A 20,523-nucleotide genomic window follows, 5' to 3' on the forward strand; every position below is an offset into this window, starting at 1 on the left:
TCTCCCTTCCCTTGTCTCTCATTCACTCGACTCTAGCCAACTTTGGATTCCATCTTCCTTTGCGAAACATTTAGGGGTAGCATTTACAATCATAGAATCATAGCATCCCTACAGTGCAGAAGGAAGCCATTTGGCCCATCGATTCTGCACCGACCACAATCCCACCCAGCCCTATTCCCGTAACCCTACATATTTACCCTGCTAATCCCCCTGACACTAAGGGGCAATTTAGCATGGCCAATCCATCTAACCTGCACATCTTTGGACTATGGGAGGAAACCGGAGCACCCGGAGGAAACCCATGCAGACCCGGGGAAAATGTGCAAATTCCACACAGACAGTGATTCGAGGCCAAAATGGTACCCGGGTCCCTGGCGCTGTGAAGCAGCGGTGCCAGCCACTGTACCATGCAGAATCAAAGTGGAGAATGTGGCACTTTGATTTTGGGCGGCAGCCTGATCACTCTGGCTCCATTCGCTAAAATGTCGTCCAACTCATCTGGTGCTCTGAAGCTCTCCTAACCTTCAAAGGCACCATTATGTATTTCTTTAACCTAACTCTCAGACACCTTTCTTTACTGTCCCACTAAGGCCTGATATCCATTCCCTTCTTTTCTGTAAAACATATTGGGCAGTGTCAATGCAAATGCAAAATACTGTGGTATGTATTGTATCCCTTTTTTTGACAAGGACGGTCCCCTCCAATCTTGTCATTATCCTTTCATTGCCTCTCTAACTCCTTCAATGTTATAACTCCTCGAAGTGAAAGCTATCCATCCCTGTGATTGATTTTGATTTGATTTGATTTATTATTGTCACATGTATTAGTATGCAGTGAAAAGTATTGTTTCCTGTATGCTATACAGACAAGGCATATCATTCATAGAGAAGGAAAGGAGAGAGTACAGAATGCAGTGTTACAGTCATAGCTAGAGTGTAGAGAAAGATCAACTTAATGCGACATAGGTCCATTCAAAAGTCTGATGGCAGCAGGGAAGAAGTTGTTCTTGAGTCGGTTTGGACGTGACCTCAGACTTTTGTATCTTTTTTCCGATGGAAGAAGGTGGAAGAGAGAATATCCGGGGTGTGGGGTCCTTAATTATGCTGGCTGCTTTGCTGAGGCAGTGGGAAGTGTAGACAGTGTCAATGGATGGGGGGCTGGTTCGTGTGATGGATTGGGCTACATTCACGACCTTTTGTAGTTTCTCACGGTCTTGAGCAGAGCAGGAGTATGCCAAGCTATGATACAACCAAGAAGAATGCTTTCTGTAGTGCATCTGTAGAAGCTGGTGAGAATCATAGCTGAAATGCCAAATTTTCTTAGACTTCTGAGAAAGTAGAGGCATTGGTGGGCTTTCTTAACCATAACTTTCTTAACAGTGTGTGCCAGCATCTCTAGAAAAGAGTGGGAGAAAGTAGTGAAATAGAAATTTCTAAATAACCGCATCTGGAAAAGGGGTACGATTGTTATTATCAGTGGGAACTTAAAGGTACTTGGATCACACCTGGAAATATGACACCTGGTGTCCCACCTCCCACTGTCCTGCCCACACACTCTGGTCATTGGTGAACCCAGGATGTCCATCCTCATGGCACACCATCTTACCCAGGCCAATTGAAACCAACTAGACCCTTCATGACTCAATTGGATGATTCAAACACACTTTCACCACAACGCTTGTGTTTTTAAAATTAATAAATGAGTCTTCAAAGAAAATGGGTAAAATAGGGCAATTATTTTTGAATGCCTTGGGATGGGAAGATGGTGGTGTAGTGGCAATGTCACCAGACCAGAGATCTAGGCTAAGACTCTTGGGTCATGGGTTCTAAGCCAACTATGGCAGCTGGTGGAATGCAAATTCAATTCATAAAATCTGGAATATAAAGCCAGTCTCAGTGAAGGTGACCATGAAACTACCATCCGTTGTTGTAAAAACTCATCTGGTTCACTATTGCCCCTTTTAGGAAAGGAAATCTGTGGCCCTTACCTAGTCTGACCTACATGTGACTCCAGACTCTCAGGAATGTGGTTGACTCTTAACTGCCCTCTGAAATAGCCCTAGCAGGCTACTCAGTTCAAATTGGCAATATTTTGGTTAAGATGGAGTGTCAGGTCAAGCCCAAGATGGGGTGCGATGCCTCATCTTGTCAGCTTGGATCTTGTTTGTCTCTTTTGTGGGTACCATGAAATGGATTCAATTTTAATGTTTTTTTTGGATGGAATAAAAAATATATAGACTTACCTGGCAGGGGAGAGTCAATGATCAGGCAGGCTGATCTCCTAGGCTAGGGTAGAGTCAATGATCAGGGTAACCAGTGAGGTTAAACTGAAGCATTACCTGATTCAATTTTAAACCATTTTGGTCTTTTGGCTAAAATGAAGCATCAGATCAGGCCCGGGATAGGGTGCAATGCCTCATCTTGTCAGTTTGGATTTTGTTTGCCGCTCTTGTGGGGACCATGAATTGGATTGAATTTGAATTTTTTAATATACGGATAAAAATTTGAAAAATAAGCAATTAGCGATGGGCAATAAATGCTGGCCTTTGCTCGCATCCCAGAAAAGAATGAGTAGCCGCAAAATGGCTTTAATCTTCAATTCCTGCGGGTGTTAATGGCAATCCTAGAATGTGGGCTGTGATGTCATAGAGCAGCTCAAAATAGAATGACGTCACGGGGAAAGACGTGTGATGACGTGATGGACGTACGCACGGAGTGGTGACGCGCCGATGCGGGTGCACTGAGAGCGGTGACGTGACAGGTCCTGGCGGACGGAGGGCGGTGACGCGTCGGGTTCTGGTGCACAGAGAGCGGTGACGCGATGTGTTCCGGCGCACAGAGATCGGTGACGCGATGTGTTCTGGTGCACGGAGAGCGGTGACGCGTCGGGTTCTGGTGCACGGAGAGCGGTGACGCGTCGGGTTCTGGTGCACGGAGAGCGGTGACGCGTCGGGTTCTGGTGCACAGAGAGCGGTGACGCGTCGGGTTCTGGTGCACAGAGAGCGGTGACGCGGCGGCCGCGGGCTCTGCTGATGTTTTTGTTGCCGGTGAGCGGAGCCGGGTGGCCGTTAGTGAGTGGCGGCAGGCAGAAAGAGAGAGACAGAGAGCGAATGAAGAACGGGGGGGCCCGCCAGCGCTTGACACGAACCAACGGCGATTATTTTTAACCTTTTAAAAAAAAAATTTGCAATCAAATCCCGGTTATTTGTATTTTTTTTTGGAGTGGGGGGTGGGGGGGCGAAAAGATATTTTTTTGTCTCCGCGGACTCCCCGCCGGTTATTAGACATCAAATCCTGTCAGAGGGGCTGAATGGAACCGGACGGAGCGTCGACGGAGGCCGGAGGGGAGAGCGAAGCGTCGGCGCCGGAGGAGTCGACGATAGAGGGAGCGGAGAGCGATTTATATCCGTTAGGTAAGAAGCGGGGGGGGGGAGAGGGGGTGTTATTATCATGGCAGGGACGGTGCTGGAACCCATTGGAGGGGGTCAGGTACTTGTCTCCATCCACCCCCCCCCCCCCCCGGGGGTTGCAGCTCCTGTCACATCCCCATTGGGGTAGTGCAGACACTAGGATCCGAGCACACCTCCCTCACATACCATCCTTGCTGCATTTCAACTACCAGGGGTGTAATGTGGGGGGGGGGGGGGGGGGGGGTGGCAGTGCATCGTAAGCCTTTTCCTATAGAAGCCACAACACCCCCCCCCCCCCACATTATCACCCCCCCCCCACATTATCACCCCCCCCCCACATTATCACCACCCCCACATTATCACCACCCCCCCCATTATCACCACCCCCCCCCACATTATCACCACCCCCCCCCACATTATCACCACACCCCCCCACATTATCACCACACCCCCCCACATTATCACCACCCCCCCCCACATTATCACCACCCCCCCCCACATATCACCCCCCCCCCCCACATTATCACCACCCCCCCCCCCACATTATCACCACCCCCCCCCCACATTATCACCACCCCCCCCCACATCACCACACCCCCCCACATTATCACCACCCCCCCCCCCACATTATCACCACCCCCCCCCACATTATCACCCCCCCCTCCACATTATCACCACCCCCCCCTCCACATTATCACCACCCCCCCCCACATTATCACCACCACCCCCCCCCACATTATCACCACCCCCCCCCACATTATCACCCCCCCCCACATTATCACCACCCCCCCCCCCACATTATCACCACCCCCCCCCACATTATCACCACCCCCCCCCCACATTATCACCACCCCCCCCCCACATTATCACCACCCCCCCCCCCACATTATCACCACCCCCCCCCACATTATCACCACCCCCCCCCACATTATCACCACCCCCCCCCACATTATCACCACCCCCCCCCACATTATCACCACCCCCCCCCACATTATCACCACCCCCCCACATTATCACCACCCCCCCCCCACATTATCACCACCCCCCCCCCACATTATCACCACCCCCCCCCACATTATCACCACCCCCCCCCACATTATCACCACCCCCCCCCACATTATCACCACCCCCCCCCCCACATTATCACCACCCCCCCCCCACATTATCACCACCCCCCCCCCACATTATCACCACACCCCCCCCACATTATCACCACCCCCCCCCCCACATTATCACCACCCCCCCCCCCCACATTATCACCACCCACCCCCCCACATTATCACCACCCCCCCACCACATTACCACCACCCCCCCCCCCCACATTACCACCACCCCCCCCCCCCACATTACCACCACCCCCCCCCCCCCCCCCCACATTACCACCACCCGCTGCCCCCCCTTCACTCTGTTGCTTGGCTGGGTACCCTCTGCAGCATTGCCACATCAGTGTGCCAAGGCACCCCATTGCAAGTGCTTTAAATATCTTGGAAAAACAATCACTGAACGAAACCTGACACTGCCTCTGTCTGGCCCCGTCCCCTCAAAGTGACCAAGATTGCATGGGAGGAAATGTCTAATAACAAAAGCAAGTGGGAAGGTTAATGAAATTAAAAGGTCAGGACTGCATCAGTCATTCCTGTGAATTGGTGGTCTTGTTTATGAGTGCGCTGTGCCAGTGGCACTCTGGCTTGGTGTGAAGGGCATTATGTTGGGGCTAGGTTTGCCTTTCAGGGATGTTTAGAATGTTAATTGGGATCTTTGAAATAAGATTCACCCATCTTTAGATGTGCTAAATGTATTTGTTGTCTCTTTCTGTGGAGCACCCTGCCAATATTAATGCACTCCAAGTGACCACTTGTCCTTGCAAGGCAGAATCAGTTATCTTTGTAAGAATTGGGTTATTTGTATACAGTAGCAAATAACCTGCTAATAGGTTAATGAATACAAAACTGTAATAACCTCAGCAGCCTGAAGAGTCCATGGATCCCAGTTTGAAAATCCCTTTAATAGGACACAAGCGTGATTACTTCAAATCAGCTTGCATCAGACCACAATCAGTATATATTTCATTGGAGAGATGTGTAAGTGATTTTTCTCCTAGTTGTAACTTTCTGACACCAGCCAGTTAACATGTGATGGGCTCATAGGGAATTGTGTGTAAAATGATTTTGATGACTTTTGATTAAATGGTAATATGGTCGGTGGGTTCTGAAGATGCAAAAACAATCTACAGCTTTATGCTGAATTTCAGAAAAAAGCATTATAGCAACAATAAGAAAAGATACATTAAGTGATTAAACCAGATATTTTTATGGTAATGTATTTTACGTGCTATTAGGTGGATTTTCTGAACCAGATAACAATGTGCTCCGATAAAGCACCTTTAATGTGAAGCTGACAAAGTGCTTCAAGGGGGAGAAATGGATAGGGAGTAGCAGTGGAAGAGAGATTTTGAAGAGGCTTTTTGAACATAAGAAAAGAGAAGAAAAAGTTTAAAAGAGCCAGGGTACTTGTAAGTTCTGCTGCTTATGGAGTAGCAAAGAGAAAGGAGTTCAGTGTCAGAAGACCATAATGCATGCAAGGGAACTCGAGACTTGTGAGTAGAGATAGGGTGGGGCTATGGAAGGATTTGTAAACAAGATGGCGTATTTTGATACAATTTGGGATCAGGGAAATGGTGAAGGCGAGAGTGATGGGTGTGTGGGGCAGGATGTGGGTGGTGACCTTTCTCAGCTTGAAAAATATGGAAAGGTTAATGTGCATGATGGCAACAGAGGCGGATCGTCTCCTCCTCCATTGTTACCAACAGTTAACTAGCTCTAGTGAAGAAAAATAAATGTGATTTAAAAATACAAGTTACTGGAATTCACGGCTGGTGCATTCAACACCTAAAGAAGAGAGAATATTTTAATCACATTCTCCCACTCATTCTAAAACTGTACTCGTGAGATACTTATCTCACTCAGTATTGAATGTTGTGAAAACTAATTGGATATTCCTTATGTTTATAATATCCTTTTGTTGTGATCTAAATCCATTGTGACCATTAGAGCTTTATTTGTGAAAGTCTCGGTAGCCATATGCTACATTGACTTTTCAGAATGTGTTGGGATAGTAATTCCCTTTTGCTACTGACGCAGCAATAACCTGGAGTAACGTTAAAGAAAGGTTGATGTTTCTTTGAGGAATTTCCAGGAGAATAGGGGGATACTGAGGAAGAGCCAAGCGTTTCCAGGAGAAATGATGTGAATTAAAATGGCAAGAGTAAGGGAAAACAGGGATAAGAAACATTAAATTATCTGTGTGCATAGTTTATTGTTTATCATTTGTAAAAAAATACAAATTAACATTTCAGGTTTGACCCAACCAATAAAGTTAACCTTATTGCTCTCAAATGCTGACTGCTTTATTTTTTTAACTTTTGGTAAGAGTGCTGTTGTGCTTTTAACTTTTCTGCCATATGCAAACCGCGCATTAATTGCCTTAATTTCCCTTGAAACAAAATACTTGTATTCATATCATGTCTTTTCATGATGACCCAAAGTGTACAACCAATTTAGCTAGTATGAGAAAACATTATCCCACAATCAGTCAGGAGATGAATGCCCATTTAATAATTGTTGTGGTGTTGACTGAACAATAATTATTGGTCAGAAAACCAGGGGAACTCCCTGTTCAAATTTGACTCGTGCCATGGGATATTTTGCGTCCACCACAGGGCAGGCAGGACCTAGGTGTAATGTTGCATTGGAATGATGAGACTTCCGACGGTGGAGTGAGTTTAATCCCACATCCTTTTGACCTGCAATACTCAGTGCCGTTGTTTGAGCCAAGCATGACATTTGTACAAATTTTAGTTCCAGACCGTTTGCTAAAATTCTGCAGCTGTTGCCGGGTTAGTCTCTTGACCTCAAGAAGCAGAACATGCAGCATTTATTGCGGTTTTACAGTGGCTTTGACTTGGTGCCAAAATGGAGTGGTTTCAATTTTAGGAACCTGTTTACTGTAATTGAACTTGCTGTTTACTCCATCCATTTCATTATGGCAGTTAGCAACACTTGGCTGATACTTCATTATATGGAACTCTCTTTTCCTGTCAAGTTTATTTAGATTCCATTAAATAGACATGAGTCTGCATATACCCAGGATTCGTAGACAAACTGCATCTGCCTTCATTCAATTGGAACTCTCATCAATGAAATTCTCTTATTCTGAAATCTCTGAAATATTCTTTGTATATTTTTCTTGTTGCTGTATCTGCATAGATTATCCATTCTCATTAAAATATAATAGCAGGTATGCAAGGTGTCTACTTGAGTTGTAAAAAAACCTTTAGCAGTACAGTTCGAAATATGGTCTGTAATTTGAAGTGCTGGCTGAAGAGCATCATGCAAGAACATACTAGCGCAACATTAAAGTGTATTAGCTTATAGTCACAGCTGAAGAGTATTTGCATGAATTTGCTGCATAATTCTGAGCACAGTGACAAATCAGCAAACTCTCAACCAGGAACCTGTAAAGGGAGCTCTGATTCAATCAATAATTACCAAGATGATGCTTTGCTCCATGTTTTTTTTGAGGATTTGGTGCAATGTTGTGGGCTGAATGTTCCTCAGTGAATTCCAGGAATTAATGATTGATGACAGCAAATATCTACATTCATTTCGGCTGTTTGTCTTTTAACAATCTTAGTTACCAAAGTCACGGAAGCTTTTAGGTGTGGTGTTGAAGTAGATCTACTTATGAGAATAATACAACTTAACTGTCAAAGGGTTTCAATCAATCTTAATCATGACTGCTGTTCATTTCAATTGTATTTTTTCCCTTGCTCTCTTCCCTCATTTCCTTATTTTAGAATGACCAATGAGGTCGAGCATACCCAAATTGTAGAGCTAGGACTGGACTGGGAAAGGAACCCAGCTGCTACTGTTTGCTTGGACTTGTTAAGATGATTACGTCCCAGTTGTGGGGTCATTGTTGGTTTCTCAAATGTATTGCAAATGCCTTAATCTGTGTTGACTAATGTCATTCCAGTATTAGCTCATGTTAATATATTGGTCCAGAAATTGTGATTATGAAATAATGCGATCGCAGTAAATTGTGTCAGCAAATTGGCGTTAAATAGTGAATGACTGGTGCTTTCAAGTGTCCAAAAGGAAGAGATTGTTTGTAATATCAGAATATGCTGGGAATATACACTGGGTCAATCAACAAACAAAAGAGAATGGTGGGTTCACATTTCAGGTTTTGAGAGCTCTAGTTAGTGTTTCAGGTGGAACTGTACATCAGAGTACTTGAAACCTGATACATTAGCTTTCTTGTCTTTTGTATATTGATTGACCCATTCTGGATTTTTGGTTTTATTGACTTCAAGCTTGTAGTTTAAAAAAAAAGCTTTATTGCTTTGTGATAGTCATGGCTAATATAGTGAGATGACTTGTGATAAGGGCAGCAACAAATTGAGTGGTTTAAAGAACAGGGTTAATTTGACTCCAATAGTGGAACTGAAATAATTGTATATATGTAATGTACTTCCCAAATTGTATAAGAACTGGATTGAAACCGCAATTGCTAACATTTCAGAAGAACAGAGTTTATTTTTTCTCTCCTTGGTACTGCCACCGCCCCCACTCCACCTTTCCACTGCTTGACTCACCTCTGTAAAAGTATTCACCGCCTGCTGTGGTACAATGCCATGAGTAACTATAGCAGATTGGCATTTCACCCAAATTGCCATTACTTTTGAGCTTTGACAGGAAAGATCAGTAGATGGTACATTAACATAGTGGTTATGTTACTAGGCTAGTAATCTAAAGGCCTGGACTAATGATCCAGAGATAAAAATTCAAATCCTACAGCATTAGCTGGGGAATTTAAATTGAGTTAATTAAGTAAATCTGGAATGAAAAAAGCTAGTGTTTGAAATAGTAACCATGGAACTACTGGGTAGTTGTTTAAAAACCCTTTTGGTTTATTCATGTCCTTTTGGGGAAATATCTGTAGTTCTTACTCTTTGTGACCTTTTTGCGACTCCTGCTCCACAGCAATGTGGTTGATTCTTAACTGCCATCTGAATTGGCTTAGCAAGCCACTCAGTTGTATAGTGGGGGGAATAAATACTGGCCTTTCTGGCATCTATTATGAATTAAAAGAAAGAATCCTCACAACCAAATAGACGTATCACATTGAACCCATCCAGTTGTTCTAGCACTGACTTCTGGATAGTGATGAGGAGCAAAGACACGTGTCCCTTGGGCATAGAAAACAATTATTCATAGTGCCCTGAATGCAGTCTTAGATCAGTAGCTAAACACTGACTAGGATTGAAACCTGAAATTATCCTGTTTCCCATGCTTCAACTCTCAAGGTAGACTCATTAAATTATCTGAGGGAGAGGGAATCAAATTCTTCAATTTTTTTAATAAGATGGTACTGAAAGCTTAGTAGAAGAAAAATGTAAATTCATATGCGTTTATAAACTTGTGTAGATAATTGTGAGGTGGTACATTTTCATAGAGGAACAAGGTCATTCACTTATAGGGATCTTGAGTGCCTAAATGGACTAGACTGTAGAGGAATGGGTCTCTGAGGAAACCGCTACACAGAACATAAAGCGCCGCAACAAAGGTAAAGAAAGCCATTTAAAACCAAATCAAATCCTGGGGTTCATTTCTAGAGGCATAGAATTGAAAAGCAGAGAGAGTTATGTTGGACTGGTGCAGAACCTTGGTTAGATAACACTTGGAGAACTGTGAACAGTTCTGGTCTCCATATTATAAATAGGATATGGAGGCACTGGAGAAGTTGCAGAAAAGTTTATTAGAATAAAGCAGAACTGAGAGCTTCAATCTATCATGAAAGATTGAACAGGCAGGGGCTTATTTTCTCCAGAAAAGGAAAGGATTAGTCACAATTCCAATATGGAATTCAGGATAAGCCTCTTTACCCAGAGTAGATGGAATGTGGAACTTGATGCCACTTGGAGTAGGTTGACTAGCATAGATACATTTAGCACGACGCTCGATAAACACGAGAGAGAACGGAATGGACAAATGTGTTGATGGGGTTAGATGGAGGTCTGGGAGAAGGCTTATTAGAAGCATAAACCCTGATGCAGACTTGTTGGGCTAAATGACCTGTTTCTGTGCTGTAAACTCTATGTATACAGTGCATTTCATGATCTCAAGATGTCCCAAAGCGTCTCACAACCTATGAAGACTTTGAACTGCAGTTAATATAGGAAGCACAAAAGCAAAATTGACATACAAGTTCCCACAAGCAACAAAGAATAAATGACCAGATGATTTGTTTTAGTTGCCACTTGAGCGCTAAATGTTGGCCATGGTACCAGGAAGAATACCTCTGCTCTTCTTTGAATTGTGCCATGGGATCTTTTATGCCCATCTAAGAGAACAGAAATGTAACATCAGTTCAACATCTCATCTCAAGAGGACACCTCTCTCAGCATAGCATTGAAGTTTTAGCCTGAAATATGAATAAGATATATTAATCATCAGGAGCAATCTATCCCACTTTGGTAGAAAGTGAAGCTAAAAGCTGTCTATCAATTGTATGTGCAATGCTGATCAGACGATAATGCTCGAAAATATCACCTTGAATTTTGCGGATGTAATTGATTCTTTGTTTCACGAAGATGCTGACAGAGGAGCCTTCTGCAATCGGAAACTGATGTTTGTGCAAAGCAGCATGTTTTAAGACAAAAGTGTAGCTGCTTGATTATCCATTTGGATAATAAATTACGATTTTATTTCAGTTGTTTACAAGATGTGGGCATTGCTGGCTAGGCCAGCATTTGCCCATCCTTAGTTACCTTTCAGAAGATGGTGGTGAGGTGCCTCCTTGAACTGTTGCAGTCCATAAGGTGTTGGTACACCCATAGTGCTGTTAGGGAGGATGTTCCAGGATTTTTAACCCAGCAAGAGTGAAGGAACAGTGATATATTCCCAAGTCAGGGCGGTGAATGACTTGGAGGGGAATCTTCAGGGGATGGTGTTCCCAGGTATCTACTGCCTTTGTCTTTCTAGATGGTACTGGTCATGGGTTTGGAATGTGCTGCTTAAGGAACCTTGGTGAGTTCCTGCACTGCACCTTTTAGATGGTACACATGGCTGCCACTGTTTGTCGGTGGTGGAGGGATTGAATTTGTCCTGGATTGTGTCAAGCTTCTTGAGTGTTGTTGGAGCTGTACTCATCCAGGCAAGTGGAGAGTATTCCAATACACTCCTGACTTGTATCTTGTAGATGGTGCACAGGCTTTTGGGGGTCAGGAGGTGAGTTATTCGCTGCAGGGTTCCGAGCCTTTGACTTGCTCTGGTAGCCACAGTATTAAAACGGCTCGTTCAGTTCAGTTTCTGGTCAGTGGTAACCTCCCAGAATGTTGCTTGTGGGGGATTCAGCGATGACGGATTCAGCGATGCTGATTTAGATTTTATTAAAGAGTATGCATAACATTTCAAGATAAAGCTATGTATGTCATTAATTTGGGATCATATCCACACTTGACTTCAAGTAAACCAAGTCATTTAATATGGTTCCATGAATGACTGTGAGCTTGTTGTATAACTGCCTTTCCATCGAGATACATTTGAAAAGCAGCTAGAAATACCCTTGTACAGGCCAACTAAAGATTTGGTTAAGAGTCTGAGATGAAAATTTTATCCTCAAAGTAAGTTTTATATATACATTGTTCACGTATTGATTAATGAGTGAAATTGATCTAGGGAACTATGGTAGATGGGAAGTAAGGTTGGAGTTATGGTGCACAAAGTTCAAAACAAGATCTAATTTAGCTTTAGGGGCTTTTCCAAATTGATTTGGACCTATGTTGAAATTATGATAGTTCTCGTCTCCAAAAGGTTCTGACAATTGTAGCATTTCTTTTGATATCCTGGTACTATCAAGTAAAATATGTTTTTTAAGAAAGTTCTGCAGTTTTTAAAAAATTGAACGTTATTGCAGTATGTTCAAATCATTTATAGGACCGTGGATGTAATGCACTTAGCTCAGTTATTGTAATGCTGAGAAATTGATTGTATTATTATAATCCTGGTATTGTATTGTTGAAGTTTGTATCTTGTTTTTAATATCTAATTACTGAATAGAGACTGGCATTACTACACCCATACAACTGTAATAAGCTCTTGAAGGATTCGGACTTCACTGGCATATGTCCATCAAAAGCATTTATATAATGAACCAAAATCCTTAGTGTAATGAGAACCACGTGATTTTTCCATTCTGAAAGCTTGTGGAATCAGAATGATATGGCACAGCAGGAGGCTATTGAACCCATCATGTCTATGGTGTCTTTTTGAAATAACTATCTGATGAGTCCCATTCCTCTTATGCTTCCTTATGACCCTGTAATTTTTTTCCCTTCCATTTCCCTTTTGGAAATTTTATTTGGTGCATTCCAGATCACAGCAACTCTTCTTTTAAAAAAAAAGAACAATTTTCATCTGGCCTCTAGTTCTCTGCTCACCACTTTAAATCTTAGTCTTCTGTTTACCAACTCTTCTTTCCCTGGAAACCGTTTCTCCTTATTTACTCTAGAAAGCCTGTTCATGATTTTGAATGCTTCTATCAAATCTCCTCTTTCAGCTTCTCCCAACTCATGTAACTGCAGTCGCTCATCTTTGATACTGTTCTAGTAAATCTCTTCTGCACCCTCCTGAAGGCTTTGATATCATTCCTAAAGTGTGGTGCCCAAAATTGAACACAATAATCCAGCTGAGGCTTAATCAATGTTTGATAAAGGTTAACCATAGTGTCCTTGCTTTTGTACCCAGTGACTAAAAGTTGAAGATTTCACATGCCTTTCACTGACCATCTCAACTTGCCCTGCTAACTTGAAATATTTGTATACATACATTTCTCCTCTCTCTCCTCTGCGCTTCATTTAAAATTATAGCATTTAACTTATTTTGTCTCTCATTGTACCTACCAAAATATATCACTTTATATTACTTTGCGTTAAATTTCATTCGCCATATGTCTTCCCATTTCACCAGTCTGCCTTTGTACTTCTCAAGTCTGTTCCTCTCCTTCTCATTGGTTAGTAGATTTCAAGTTTCAAAATTATACCCTGGATACTTAGTGCATTAATATGTATCAAAAAGAGCAGTAGTCCTAATATTGACCCTCTGGACAACGTCACTGTCTAATTTCCTCCACTCTAAAATCTACCACTGGCCACTACTCTGCTTTTTGTCCCTTATTCATGCAACTGTCCCTTTTATCCCATGGGCTTTCATTTTGCTGACAAGTCTTTGACAATGCTTTTAGAATGTCTGTCAGCTACATTGCCTTCATCAGCCCTTCCTGTTACTTCATCAAAGCTAAGTTTGCAGATAACACTGAGATAGGTAGGAAACTATGTTGTGAAGAAGACACGAGGAATTTGCACACAGATATAGATAGGTTGAGTAAGCGGGCAAAAGTCTGGCAGATGGAGTATAATGTGGCAAAATGTGACGTTGTTCACTTTGATAGGAAGAATAAAAAAATTACTTAACAGAAAACGACTGCAGAATTCTGAGGTGCCGAGGGATCTGGATGTTTTCACACATGAGTCAGTTAGAATGCAGGTAGAGCATATAATTAAGAGGCTAATTGAATGCTATCCTTTATTACGAGAGGAAGTGAGCATAAAAGGATGTTATGCTTCCGTAATAAAGGGCATCGGTGATACCCTTCTTGCATATTGTGTGCAGTTTTGTTCTCCTTAATAAAGGATCTAAGTGCATTGGAGATGGTTCAGAGGAGTTTTAATAGATTGATACCTGGAATGAGTGGGTTGCCTTGAGCATAGGTTGGACTTGGTGAGCTTGTTTCCACTCAAATTTAGAGTAGTGAAGGCAGACTAGATAGAAATATGTAAGATCTTGAATGGTCTTGACACTGCAGACGTGGAAAGGATGTTTCCTCTTGTGGGTCAGTCCAGAACTAAGAGGGCACTGTTTTAAAATTAGGGGTGAGAATGTTTTTCTTGAATGCTATGCAACTTTGGAACTCCGCCTCAGAAGGCAGTGGAAGTGGGGTCACTGAATATTTTTAAGGCAGAGATAGATTATTGTTAGGCAGGTTATTGGGGATAATGGGAATGTAGAACTTATAACAAACAGATCAGCCATGATCTTATTGAATGATGGAACAGGCTCAAGGGGCCAAATGGCTACTTCTGTTCCTATTTCCTATGTTATGTTTGTATGTCAAGTACTGGATCAAGTTAGTCAAAGCTTAGAATACTTTGGACTCAATTCAAGTCATCCTGTCTTTCTTACAGATGCTGCTAAATTGGGACTGGTCACCTAATTTATTTGCAGGTCGTGAGGTATTGGGCCATAACTTCTGAGCTCCCCAGCATAGGTTTGGGGATATGCTGGGGGGTCCCCCTTGGAACTTCACTGGTGAGCATTTGCACAACAATTGTTTGAAGTGCAAACTTCCCCTGTGCAATTGCCCTGTGCTGTGAACCATCTGAAAATGTGATCGAATTCGCAAACTTCGGATGTTTCCACCTTGATTACATCAACAGTTACTCAGAAAAATTTAGAAGAATTAAAACCTCTTCTAATTTCTGCTTAACAATTGTAAAGACCCAGATCGACCCTCGAGTAACCACCCCACCTCCCTTGGTATTCCCCCAGTTGTCTCCTCTCTTCCACCCCAACCCCACCAAATCCTATCCATTTACCTTCTCCCTGGCATGTCAATTTCAGTGGGACCTTTAAACTTACCTGGTTTAAGGCAACTCGTGCTATTTAAGAAAAAACAGACCAATGTGTCCTCCTTCAATTCACTTCTTCTGCACTTTGTTACTGGGTCCTGGATCTCACCTGGTCTGAGTCAGAAGGACATGCAAGACAGGCGCTAAGAAATTTGGCATAGGTAAGTGGGCACGAAGTGGCAATCTGACGCTGAACATCGCTCCGAGGAAGTTACGGCCCATTGTCTCAATCACTTTTGGGTCAATCCAGTTGACATGTATAAACTAGGATGGTACCAAGTTTTATTTCAGCGGAGTCAGCTCATTCTAACTGGCGGTTGTAGGGGGCTATACAATTGGCCTTGGGGGTCTTTGGTTTTGGGAAATAAGATGAGGGAAAAGTTGCAACATTTCAATCTCTGTCCAATGACCATTGTTGAAAACTGCTTGTGTGGATATAGGAGACTGCATACAGTCAAATACTGCGCACTCACTATGGGAAAGTAAATATAAATATTACTCACTTGAGCTAGGTACTGAGAATAACTGGGGTCATTTCCGAGAAAGAAAGCAAAGCCTTCAGGAGGAGGAAGGAAAATAAAATGTGACTTTCATGACAACCCTTTTAGTCTGGAGGGTATTTGGTTAGCATGCATATTGTATGTGTTTTCAGATTTATGGAAAGTTTACATTTTATTGGACAGCTATCTTCTTGCTTGGTATTTGAATACCTCTTTGACCCACCATTTTGTCATCTAGCTTCATATCTTCAAATGTAGCTCAGTGCCAGGTTTTGTTCTGTAACACTCTGGTACAGTGCCTCGAGATGTTTGTTAAAGGTACTATATGTAAATTCAAGTTAAATTTCTTTTGAAGACTTGTCCAAAAATGTATCCCGTGCCTTTGTTTTATATTTAGATGGATTTACTAGCATTTGTCATTCTGAAAAAAAATGTTTCTTCTGGGACTAGAAACCCAAGTAGCAGAGCAGAAGTTAGCAAACAATAATGTAAGTTACTGCAAAGGAAGAGGCTGACTCTAAAAATTAGTCACATTTTGTAGTCCTCGAGGGCTGGCATATAGGGAAGTAGATTCTTGCTCAATGTTATTTGTAAGGTATTCTGCTTGGACCAACTTGCACGTTTCCTTTTAGTTTTTACTATTCTGACTAGTTCAGGGCTAAGCAATTTCACACAGCAATCTAATTTGAACATTACTGTCCTTCTAGCCTCCTTTGCAGATTCTGCAATTTTTTTTTAGTATGCTCTTGTTTGGGTGTGGAGTTGTGTAAAAGAGAAGGAATGTCAGATTATTTCAGTTATGGCCATTCTCATTCTGACTGTTATTCAGCTGTACCAAATCTGCCTCCTTCATTCCTGGACCCGCTGTCTCTTTTAAAACATGTATATGGTCCACTTTTAATATGTCTTTGCTACCTCGATTTATGAAGAACTAAAGATCTGGCTCACAATAAAAAAAAACCTTTAATAGAATAGGATAAGGCACAATATAAATGTGGCAAAGCTTTTAAAGTTACAGTGTCTTTGCTGTTATTCCCTGTAAGCAGACAGAAATTTCCAATTCGTAGGTGATTGAATGTGACATTTCTTGAATGCAAGATTGTCAGTTGTAATTTGGCACATATAAAAGAGCACAATGAAATTGTGGTGAGTTAAAATTGTCAACTATTTGTCTTCTAAGTTCAGGTTATTTGATTATTAGAAGTCTCAAGATGTCTGATTTGTTTTGGTGGTTTAGCTTTATTTTCCAAATAGTAAGTTCTTCAGCAAGTTTTCTCTCCACATTTCATGTTATTCTCTTCAAAGGGTGATGCACAAATGAATACAGATTCTGGTTTTTGCTGACTTAAGTTTAAATTCTGTATTTGGAGTAGTTTCCTCTTCTCAGTTTCCTCGTGCTTTAAGACTATGGATCAGCTGAAATTTGGCACCACCCCACATAGGCCGTTGTTGTAAACCCCAGCCTCCTATTTGGTGTTATATCACTGAGCAGCATAACTAGACTGGCCCATAGGTTCTGGTTTGAGTGTTCCTTGTGCTGTGTGCTATTGTTTATCACAGCTGCGTTTTTGCGATCCTGACTCATTGCTTTCATCTGTATGGTTTTTAGTTTTGCATTATACTTACAGCTTAGCGCAGAAGATAAATCTAATCTCCAAAACTAAAAATAATCTTATTGACATCCGTCAAATTAGCAGGCCAGCTGGGTTGTAGATACTCCCAGATCTGCTTTGTGATGCATCCATTAATTGCATCTTGGTGCTGCCTATCATCTGGATTTTCAATTTTTTTGATTTTTAAAATGCTACAATTTTTTAATTGAGCATTGACATTTGTTGACACTTTTTTTGCAAGGAAAATTCTACAAAACTAATTACCTTTGCACCTTCCTTTCAAGTTCTGGTGACCACTGTGGCATGCAAATTTTGAAGGTCTACATGAGACAGTTTGAATTGTAATTTATGTCATGGTACAAGTGTTTTTTTTGTGTTATTCAAGAGGAGGCAGGATGGACAATTTCTAGCTATTAATTTTTCTGTGGTAGTGAATGACCCAGGATGACTCATAAGAGATGAGGGAGAAACTGGACACCAGGGAAGAGTTAGGACATGGGTTGAGGGAGATGCGTAAAGGCATGGTTAAAAAGATGGGTTTTGAGGAAGTTTTTGAAAATGGCTGGATCTCAAAGTCTCGGATTATGATAGTTGAAAACTGTGCCACTCCTGGTTAAACTATGTCACTCCTTTGACAAGGTACCGCATGGTAGGTTGTTGTACAAAGTTAAATCTCTCGGGATCCAGGATGAGGTAGCTAACTGGATACAAAATTGGCTTGATGACAGAAGCCAGAGGGTGGTTGTAGAGGGTTGTTTTTCAAACTGGAAGCCTGTGACCAGCAGTGTGCCTCAGGGATCGGTGCTAAGTCCACTGTTATTTGTCATTTATATTAATTATTTGGAGGAGAATATAGGAGGCATGGTTAGTAAGTTTGCAGATGACACCAAGATTGGTGGCATAGTGAACAGTGAAGAAGGTTATTTCAGATTGCAACGGGATCTTGATCAATTGGGCCAGTGGACTGATGAATGGCAGATGGAGTTGAATTTGGACAAATGCGAGGTGATGCATTTTGGTAGATTGAACCAGGGCAGGACATACTCAGTTAATGGTAGGATGTTGGGTAGAGTTATAGAACAAAGAGATCTAGGAGGACATGTTCATAGCTCCTTGAAAGTGGAGTCACAGATGGACAGAGTGGTGAAGAAGGCATTCAGCATGCTTGGTTTCATTGGTCAGAACATTGAATGCAGGAGTTGGGACGTCTTGTTGAAGTTGTACAAGACATTGGTAAGGCCACACTTGGAATACTGTGCACAGTTCTGGTCGTTTTATTATAGAAAGGATATTATTAAACTAGAAAGAGTGCAGAAAAGATTTACTAGGATGCTACCGGGACTTGATGGTTTGAGTTATAAGGAGAGGCTAGATAGACTGGGACTTTTTTCTTTGGAGCGTAGGAGGCTGAAGGGTGATTTTATAGAGGTCTATAAAATAATGAGGGGCATAGATCAGCTAGATAGTCAATATCTTTTCCCAAAGATAGGGGAGTCTAAAACTAGAGGGCATAGGTTTAAGGTGAGAGGGGAGAGATGCAAAAGTGTCCAGAGGGGCAATTTTTTCACACAGGGTGGTGAGTGTCTGGAACAAGCTACCAGAGGTAGTAGTAGAGGCGGGTACAATTTTGTCTTTTAAAAAGCGTTTAGACAGTTACATGGGTATGATGGGTATGGAGGGATATAGGCCAAATGCAGGCAATTGGGACTAGCTTAGGGGTTTTTTAAAAAAAAGGGCGGCATGAACAAGTTGGGCCAAAGGGCCTTTTTCCATGCTGTAAACCTCTAGGACTCCAAATGGAGGGCATACACAATGGAGAAGATTTTAAAAGACCAAATGATAATGCAGCTTTGCATGTGGGGCAGGGGGTGTGGAACAGTGTGCAGTTATTAGCAAACATATTCACTTGTGACTTGTGATGGATGGCAGACTGAAGATAGTTGGGCCCTGAGAAACTCGTGCATCGATGACCTAGGGCTGAAATGATTGGCCTCCAATAACAACAGCTAGTTTCCTTTATGCTCGATATGACTCCAGGCACTTGAGAGCTTTCTCCCAATCCATATGACCTCTTGTTTCTTTGTGCAATGCTTGGTTGAATGCTACAATGTCAAGGGCAGTTGTTCTCATCTCTCCTCAATAATTTAGTTCTTGTGTCCATGCTTCTGTGCCTTTTATGTTCATCGATTCACATTTTTGTTTTGCTTTAAGCTGCCTCTAACCAGCAGTTCTAAGAATATTTTGCATACGTGCATGCACATTCTGATCTCTCACAATATATGATGCTGTCAAAGAGGAAAATGCTGTAGAAACTTATCTTTTCTCAGTCTCACTCTCACTTTTAAATAAAGGCTGGCTATCTTGTCATTGACGTAAAATATATTTTCTCTACTGCAACACATGAGACTGAGATAGCACAACATCTGCTATAGGGAGCTGATTATTTTCGAGACTATCTGAATCCCTGCTACATAACTGTGTAAACCTATGGCCTCCTTGTCTGTCTTTTCTGTTTGGAAAATTATATTCAATAAAAATTGTGATATTACTAGATGTGTCTGACTTAAATAGGTGTTTCTGTGTGTTAAGATTTCTCTGAAAGGACTTTTGGTAATGCATTGAGCTTTCCTATCATAGAATCATATATTTAGTGTATTTTAGGTATGACCCGAGTATTGTCGAATACGTTACTTTCAGTGTCCTGGGAATAAAAGTAATATGAGTTACAGCATAAAATACATCAGAAGATCCTAGTTTAATTGCCTGTATGCTAATTTTAGCTGGTCAGCAATTAGGATGCTGTGCTGTGTCCCTAGACAAGTTTAAAAAGTCACCGGAATTCACTTTCCAGGTCACTGTCATTTTTGTTGAAAAGTTTGCAGCTATGGATTTTGATGAGAACAGAATCCGGCCAGGCATGGTTGTGATATCCTTCATTCAAATATCCTGCTGACGCTCATGGTGTAGGCTTGAAAGCAAAGAATCACCACTTAGGTGAGGTACCAGAGAAATGTTGCCACCCGCAGAACAGTTCAGACAATAGTTAGAGGAGGAGAAAAATGCAGAAAACAGTTAGTTTCAATAATACGGAGAATAAATTTCATATTGCACCAATAACACTTCAATATCTAATAAACATCTATCTTGCTTTTACTTGTCAATTGTGCCATCTCTTCATGTTACTGTTGATGGAAGCTTTCTCATTCTTGTTGTGAATTATTTGTCATTTAGATATCCTCAGGAGTTATTTAA

The 20,523-nt window shown here is 42.0% G+C and overlaps 1 protein-coding gene across 7 annotated transcripts in view; it reads left to right on the forward strand.

The window, feature by feature from the left end:
- Positions 1 to 3,042: 3,042 nt before the first annotated feature.
- Positions 3,043 to 20,523, forward strand: part of LOC144479443 (phosphatidylinositol 4-phosphate 5-kinase type-1 gamma-like) — a 103,333-nt gene continuing 85,852 nt past the window's right edge. For all 7 annotated transcript variants that reach the window (XM_078198113.1, XM_078198116.1, XM_078198115.1 and 4 more), the window contains exon 1: positions 3,043 to 3,412. In XM_078198113.1, coding sequence (XP_078054239.1) covers positions 3,310 to 3,412 — 103 coding nt within the window. In that variant the 5' untranslated portion in view covers positions 3,043 to 3,309. The remainder of the gene's footprint in view (positions 3,413 to 20,523) is intronic.

The sequence above is a fragment of the Mustelus asterias genome, chromosome 26 (assembly GCF_964213995.1).
Source record: "Mustelus asterias chromosome 26, sMusAst1.hap1.1, whole genome shotgun sequence".
Taxonomy (NCBI): Eukaryota; Metazoa; Chordata; class Chondrichthyes; order Carcharhiniformes; family Triakidae; genus Mustelus; species Mustelus asterias.